This window comes from Anoplophora glabripennis, unplaced genomic scaffold, assembly GCF_000390285.2.
Source record: "Anoplophora glabripennis isolate ALB-LARVAE unplaced genomic scaffold, Agla_2.0 scaffold87, whole genome shotgun sequence".
NCBI classification, from domain to species: Eukaryota; Metazoa; Arthropoda; class Insecta; order Coleoptera; family Cerambycidae; genus Anoplophora; species Anoplophora glabripennis.
In genome coordinates, this window is record NW_019416928.1 from 1,287,938 (window position 1) to 1,295,833 (window position 7,896).

At 36.5% G+C, this 7,896-nt stretch overlaps 2 protein-coding genes across 2 annotated transcripts; both read left to right on the forward strand.

Moving 5' to 3' along the window:
- Positions 1–938: 938 nt before the first annotated feature.
- On the forward strand, positions 939–3,989 carry LOC108907172 (heat shock protein 67B2-like). Its single transcript, XM_018710719.1, has 4 exons — positions 939–967; positions 3,316–3,467; positions 3,521–3,683; positions 3,740–3,989. Exons 2-4 carry the CDS (start codon positions 3,329–3,331, stop codon positions 3,795–3,797), a joined length of 360 nt encoding a protein of 119 aa, XP_018566235.1. The 5' UTR covers positions 939–967; positions 3,316–3,328; the 3' UTR covers positions 3,798–3,989.
- Positions 3,990–4,002: 13 nt separating this feature from the next.
- LOC108907171 (folylpolyglutamate synthase, mitochondrial-like) lies at positions 4,003–7,896 on the forward strand. Its single transcript, XM_018710717.1, has 9 exons — positions 4,003–4,116; positions 4,177–4,289; positions 4,352–4,598; positions 4,801–4,937; positions 5,075–5,255; positions 5,313–5,436; positions 6,431–6,533; positions 6,586–6,797; positions 7,493–7,896. Exons 1-9 carry the CDS (start codon positions 4,018–4,020, stop codon positions 7,744–7,746), a joined length of 1,470 nt encoding a protein of 489 aa, XP_018566233.1. The 5' UTR covers positions 4,003–4,017; the 3' UTR covers positions 7,747–7,896.

Here is a 7,896-nt window from a genome sequence, read left to right on the forward strand (position 1 = left end):
CATAAACATGACACTACCCCCGGGGTTTACACAGACGAGCCGGCGAAGCAAGAAGAGCGCCAGAAGAAAGGGCCCTAGCCGGCGGGGCCCAGCCAGGACAAAAGGAGGTCCCACAAAGCGCCTACACCGGCCGCATTTGCGGTCGGGGTAGACGACGGATGGGGCCCACCTACGAAGGCTGTCCAGGCCTACACGAGATGAGGCAGGATAAAGAGGGATAATCCCCCTCGATCCCAAATCATTGAGGCCAATTTCTAGCCATAGAATAATGGCGGCGGTCCGTATTCCGTAATCCGTAAAAGACCGTGGTCCGAGTCCGAGTTGTCCGAGTGGTCGTTCCTTAGACTATATTTACATGGAGGAAGCACCGCGTGTTAAAAAGTGTAGACTTTATAGAAAGAAAGAGCAATAGTTTGGGTCCTCACTCTCTCTTAATTACTCATCAACTACCGACCCATTACTACACAATTGGCATTTCCGACTTCCGTTGAGGAAGTAACAAAATGGCCATTTCTACGATTGCGCGTCGGATCTCGCACTTCTGCTTCAGCGATTAGTATTTTTATGTATGTGACTTTCTTACATGTATATCTTATCTATGTATGTGACCAAGTCTCCATGGTATGTGATATGGACGCATCACTAAACCGTGACCGTGTTTTATTCACCTAGATCTCAACCAATTTCAGTTATCCTGAACCTGAACGTCAATTAGGTTTAGGACTATTGTCATTGTCCTGAATGTTGATTGGTCAATACACAGACCACCTAGACTGGCTTATAGAGCGACTTTGGTGGAAACACTTTGGAGCCTGATTTGGAACCCAGCGCTCAGTCGTGTCCTAGCATTTGACGTGTACGCATCGCTGTGATTTCGATAATTAGACGTGGGCAAGTGTATTGCAAAACATTGTATAAATAGAAGTAATCGAGTTGGTGAAGAGAGGCAAAAAGTTTCCTTCTTTAGGTAAGTAAAAAAAGGAATATATAAAGGGTAAATATGTACGCCATTTTTCGGTTAACGTCACAAGTTTCCAGGGTTAGCTTTATAATTTTGTTCGCCCACATAGTGTAGTGATTAGCGTGATATTGTTATTATAAAATAATGAATGAATTACTGTAAAATATTTTTAGTAATTATTTACTTTATGCGAGTCTTAAATTTTTATGAAATTTTACCAATTCCCGTCATTTCGAGATAGCTGAAAATTAATTAAATATTTTTTTCAATTAAAAAAATCTCGAACAAAACTAATTTCAGATTCAGTATTCGTACAGTCAATTAATTTTTATTAAAGATCGTGGTTGTTTGACGTATCCATCTCGAGATGTCGTAGTAATATGCTAAGAAACATAAACATTAATAAAATTATTAAATAATGATGAAAGCTGAACACCTAGGCTACAGAAAAATAAAATTGTTTATCATGTATTAAAAAACTTTCTGAATGTGAACATATTTGAAAATTTGCATGAACATCAATTTGATAATTTGCCTAACAATTGTAATCATTTAATAGAACTTATAAGGGCTGAATGCGAAAAGTATATCGATGTACGAATCATGAAGTCAAATTATTTAATTCCGTAAAATCTACGAAAAGGCAAATATTAAATAAATTAATATTATTTAGGGGACAATAAATATATTTAAATTATTTTGTAGTTTTATTTAATATGACACTAAAATATACTATTTTCTGAATTACAAACTTAAAATTGAATATTTGTCATAAGATACAATATAATATTTAATATGTAATAAAAATATTACTTAATACGCGCCGCGCCATTATTCCATGGCTAGAAATTGGCCTCAATGATTTGGGATCGAGGGGGATTATCCCTCTTTATCCTGCCTCATCTCGTGTAGGCCTGGACAGCCTTCGTAGGTGGGCCCCATCCGTCGTCTACCCCGACCGCAAATGCGGCCGGTGTAGGCGCTTTGTGGGACCTCCTTTTGTCCTGGCTATGCGGTTTGCTAAGGTGGCCCTTAGGCTAGCGCGGGGGAGGAGGGGTAAGGAGGGTATGGGGGGGTGTGTATGTGTGTGTGTCGTTGTCTTCGTTTCTTGATCCTGGCTGTCTCTGAAACAGAAAAGGTTAGCACCCAGCGTCAAAAAGTTGGTGTCTAGGTCTTTTGTGTTTGTCGGTCACGTCGGGTACGTAGTCAACGGCTTGCCTGAGGAGGGGATTGTCATGTCTAGCGGCTACGTCAAACCGTTTCTCCGCGTTTTGTCTTATTGTCTGTGTAGCGTTTGTGTATTTTAAGTCTCGTAATATGTCAGTGTTTCTTACGTACCAGGGCGCGTCGGTGGCCGTGCGGAGGGCTATGTTTTCCACAGCCTGTAATGACTTTAAGTGGCTTTTTGCCGCGTGACCCCACGCCGTGGAGGCGTAGGTTAGCTGCGGTTGAAGTACCACCTTGATAAGCGTTCGCTTATTCCTTAAACTGAGGGTGTTCCCACCTTTGAGTAAGGGATAGAGCCTAGCCCTGGTGGTCTTCGCTCGCGCCACCGTCTCCACGATGTGCGGTTTCCACGTGAGACGCTGGTCCTTCGTCACGCCCAGGTATCGTGTTTGTCGATTCCAGGAGATGGGTTCCTGGGATAGTGTCAGTCTGTCAGTTTTGTGGGATTTTTCGTTTGGTAAAAAGGATAGCCGAACTTTTGTTGGGATTAATTTTGACTTTTCACCTGTTGCACCAGGTTTCAAGTTGGTCTAAGGAGCTTTGGAGGAGGTAGACGGAATATCTAGGATCTACGGATTGGGATGTGATTGTCAGGTCGTCGGCGTATAAGTATATGTTGGTGTTGGGGGGATGTGGGATGTCGGAGTTGTAAATGGTGTATAGGTGTGGAGACAGGACGGTGCCCTGGGGGACACCGGCCTCCATGGGACGGGTGGTGGAAAGGGAATCTTGGATTTGGATGCGGAATTTTCGGTGGTGTAGGTAGGATTTTATGAGTTTGGTAAAGGATATGGGATATTGGATGGTGAGCATTTTCATCAGTAGGCCTTCATGCCTAGTCTTAGTTCGATTGCCTTCCACACTCCACTTCCCCGGATTTTGCATTCACTGGTACCCGTGCATTGGAATTAGATACGGCCAGTCTAGGTGGTTTGTGGTCAATTAGAAGAATTGTATTATATTTTCAGTATTTGGCAGTACTGCATGTCGATTTTTTAAAAGCTTTTGAATTGCGCGCACATTTCGCCGATAATCTCTGAAGGTATTTAAATTTAATATTTATTTATTAGATTTTAGGTTAGAAATTTTTTATTTGTATTTGATTTAAACATCTCAGTTAATTGTAGGTCATTCGTAAATATGACCAATAAAGATAAAATAGTAACATTTGACGACATGAAGATACTTGAAAACAAAGACGATGTCCTCATTATAGATGTACGGGAACCAAGTGAAATACAAAAAACTGGCAAAATTGGAGGAAGTATCAACATACCCTGTAAATATAGTCGCACTTTTCTATTATCTTAATAAAATAACATTTGGTTTTAGTAAACGAATTAGAAAAGGCTTTGAAAAACATAAATGAAGATGAATTTAAAGGGAAATATGGAAAGCCGAAGCCCATTGAAAGCTTTCCTTTAATTTTTTCTTGCATGTTGGGGGGCAGAGCTGCTAAAGCTTTAGCTTTAGCAGAAAAACTTGGTTTTAATGAGTAAGTGAATTTATAAATATGCTACATTATTATGCAGTGGATATCTTCTTTTTTAGTGTTCGATATTATAAAGGAAGCTGGAAAGAGTGGGAAGAAAAGTTAAAACAAAATTAATCATTCACTATTTTAACATTTATCTCATACTTTTTCATACATATATTCTGTGATTAGAACTGAACATATTAAAAATGTCAAGGTCAGTCAATTTTAACCTATAAACTTAGATTGTAATTCCTAGTATAAAGCAGTGTACAGTGTACTTCCTTGTATATCGTTTGAACGCATTTTTAATATATGTTATGATAATATCTGCGTTTTTCTTGAAATATAACTAATGATAGTATTCTCATCATTATTAATTAAAAGTAACTTATTACGAACTTTTACAATTTTGAAACGTAAAATGTTACCGAAACAAGGAAAAACTTATCAGGTAGGCTCCTTCATAGGCTCTTTCTAACAATTTGTTGATATATTTTAATTATATTACTAGGATGCTATAGCTACCTTAAATAGTCTGCAGACTAACTCTCAGTATCTGAAAAATGCTGTCGTTAAACCTAAAGCTGAAACTAACCTAGCAGAAGTAGAAAAGTTTTTGAATAGGTAAGGATTTCCATTGTGTTTCACACCATCACTAAAAATACTACCTATTTGTTGAACCACAGAACAAGTTTACCACTTGATGATTTAAATAAACTATCCGTTATACACATTGCCGGAACCAATGGCAAAGGAACCACTTGTGCTTACAGTGAAAACATTCTTCGAAATCATGGTTTTAAGACGGGATTTTATTCATCTCCACATTTATTAGATGTTAGAGAAAGGATACGTATTAATGGAAAACCAATTTCAAAAAAAACATTTGCCTTACATTTCTGGAAAATATACGATTTGCTAGACAAACAAAAGGTATACTAATGAACATTTTGTAAAATATCACCTGGCTTAAATTACAAATCAAAATATACAGGGTATCCCGAAATAAGAAAATCGAAGCATATATTAGAACCTTTCTTCAGAAAGTAAATTTTTGTGCTTATTCCAGGACATTCTGCATAAAATTTGATGCACTCTTTTATTTAAAGTTTAGACATTAAAATGTGTTTTTCAGACAGATCCCGGGGACATGCCTTTGTACTTTAGATATCTGACAATACTCGCATTTCATATATTTTTAGAGCACAAAGTGGATGTAGCTATAGTAGAAGTTGGTATCGGTGGTGAATATGATTGTACTAACGTTTTAAGGTAAAAAATTATTGCATTATTTATATTTATTCAGATACAAAGCTCGGCTTCATGGAAGCCCTAGTATAGTATTTTTATAGTTAAGTAGTTTCAGATACGTGCATTGTAAATATTTTAATAAGTAGTTTATTTTTAAGGAAAAGTCAGGTTGTGGGTATAACACCTTTAGATTTCGATCATACTTCGTTACTGGGACATTCCATGGAGTCCATAGCATGGAACAAAAGTGGTATTATGAAAGAAGGGAGTATAGCATTTACTACAGAACAACCAGAATCAGCTTTGAAAGTTCTGAGAGAGAGAAGTTTGGAAAAAAAAGTAAAAATCTGATGTGAAGTTTAGTGTACATCCTGAATAATACATATTTTATTTTAGTGCGACTTAAAAGTAGTGGAAAACAATTATTACAATTACGAAAATAAGTCAAATTTTCCATCGCATATCCAGAGAACAAATGCCAGCCTGGCTTTAGCCATATGCGAAGCTTATATTAAAAGAGGTACTTTATGTTTATTTATCTTTTAGGTCCAGTCAAACAAATAAAACTATCATTGACATAGTTGTTTTCAAGATTTTTAAGTAATGTTTCACTTTTATTTTCTTCTGAAACGATCTAAAAAATTACCACAAAGTAAGAGTACTTATTTTTTTTTAAATCGAACGGACAATATATTTATGAAAAAGGATATTTTGATGTAGTCACCTTCAATTTCAATGCACTTTGTGAACCAAGGGATGAGTTTTTTGATACATTCGTCAAAAAAATCTCCTGCCGCCTTTCGGGCCCATTTTTCATGGCCTCATCGTCGGTAGAAAACATTTTTCCACCCATAAACACCATCAGAGAAAAGAAAAAATTAAAATCGTAAGGTGCCAGGTCAAGGCTGTGAGTGGGCTGGTTGATGATGTTCCGATCGAATGAAGAGTTTCTTTGCGGTGTTGTCATGCAACGTCTCTTCATTAACATTTCTCTTCATTTGTTGTGTATCACCCTCTGTAGTGTTTCCAGGGCTTCACAGTACCATACAGCGTTAATTGTCCCCCCCCCCTACAAAAAGTTAATGAGAAGAATCCCTTTATGGTCCCAAAACACAGTTACCATGATTTTTCTCTTTTGTTCATCATGAACATTCATTCTGCCAGCTTTATACCCATTTCACCACTTGTATGCCTTAGTAGATTCATCACACCATCCCCAGAAACAATTTTGATTTCATTAAAAATCTGAAATGGCGACTTTCCCTTTGCAAAAAGAAACTGTATTACGTTCCTCACCTCGCAGTTGGCAGGATGCAGAATAGTGGAATTCATTTCAACATGCCACTACAACAACAGTTCCCAACTGACTGAACAAATGGAATGTACATTCTCTCCTAACATCTTGGCCTCGAATGCAGTTAACAACTTTGTCAAAAACAAAAACCATAGAGCCTCAGTACTCTTACTTTGTGGATATGCCTCGCACTTATTTTGATTCTTATAATCAATTCAAGGTAATAAACCACAAAAAATGTTTTCCATGGAAATAGCAAAAAATGCTATAGAGGATACGTATTGGCCAGGAAGGTATGAAATTAAAGACTTAAATAAAATAAGGTATAATGTAGAAGAAAAATTGGGGATCGACTCACAAAATATGTGTTTGTAGATTTTTCTTAGATGGAGCACACACTATTGACAGCATGAGAATATGCACCAATTGGTTTAGAGAAAAAACCTTAAATTCATGCAGGAAAAGGGCATTAATATTCAATCTTACAGGCGACAGATTATCTGATACATTTTTTAAAGAATTATGTAAACTCACGTTCAACATTGTTATTTTTTCTCCAAACGTGAGTAGCGAGAAAGATGTGCCAGGTTAGTAAACAGTATTTTATACTGATGCAATGCAATCGTGTCTCTGTCAATTCTGTACTAAACATTTTTTAAATTTGATCACTGCTTTTCCATAATTTAATGAAGGGCTAATTGTTTTTTAACTATTCCTTACTGATGTAATAGCTTTTACCTACAAAAATTTCTTTCAATTTTCACATTAGGCATGATTTCGTTTAATTAAATTTAATTTTTTTTTGCAATTCCATAGAAATATACAGGGTACAATTTTAAGAGGGGGTCAGTTTTTTAAGGGCTATAGTACGTGTTCCCTTGATTACGAATCTGAATTTTTTTTTAATCAAAGTCGTTATAATAATTTTTTAAAATGCACTCTAATTCTTGTGTACGCCGCCACTGTGTTACATATACATGAATTATAGGCAACCTACAGTATGTGTAAAGGGAGATAGTGCGGGTCAACGGTGACGAAGCGAAGGGGGTCAGTTGTTGTTCCGCATTTGGAGACAATACCTACATCTAACTGTGAATTACTGTTTTCTCAGACTTGTCATGATTTCTTTGTATTTGTGTAAGTCTAGGGTTATTTTATGTTTTATGGGGCCTTTGGTAATGTCAGTCAAAATTAGAAAAAATAAATTGAAAATAGTGCGTTTTCCGAATAGTGGTCAAATGTATATCTTTTGAAATACACCAGACCAATAATTTGTTTTCAGATAATACAGATTTGATATCAACGCCGGATAAACAATTGCAACGTTGTAACCAGTTCAAGGAAAAGTGGTTGAAAATGGAAGAAAGCGTAGAGAATAAAGCCGACAGCATTTTGGTCTTTCCTTGCTTTTCTGAAGCAATAAAATGTCTCGATAAGGGAATCGAGTACGATGTCTTGGTTACTGGTTCTATACATTTAATAGGTGCGGCCATGGCTGTCATTGACCCTACACTTAACGGTACACTGGTTGATTAACCCCCAGCATGTGGCAAATTAGAATTCCGGTTTTATTTATTTTATTGTGTTATCATGACATTTCTAAATCTAATTAAAGGTTACTCGTCATATACAATAAATACCATTTATTTTCTTTTTTAATGATTAAAATTTGTTTATATTTTTATA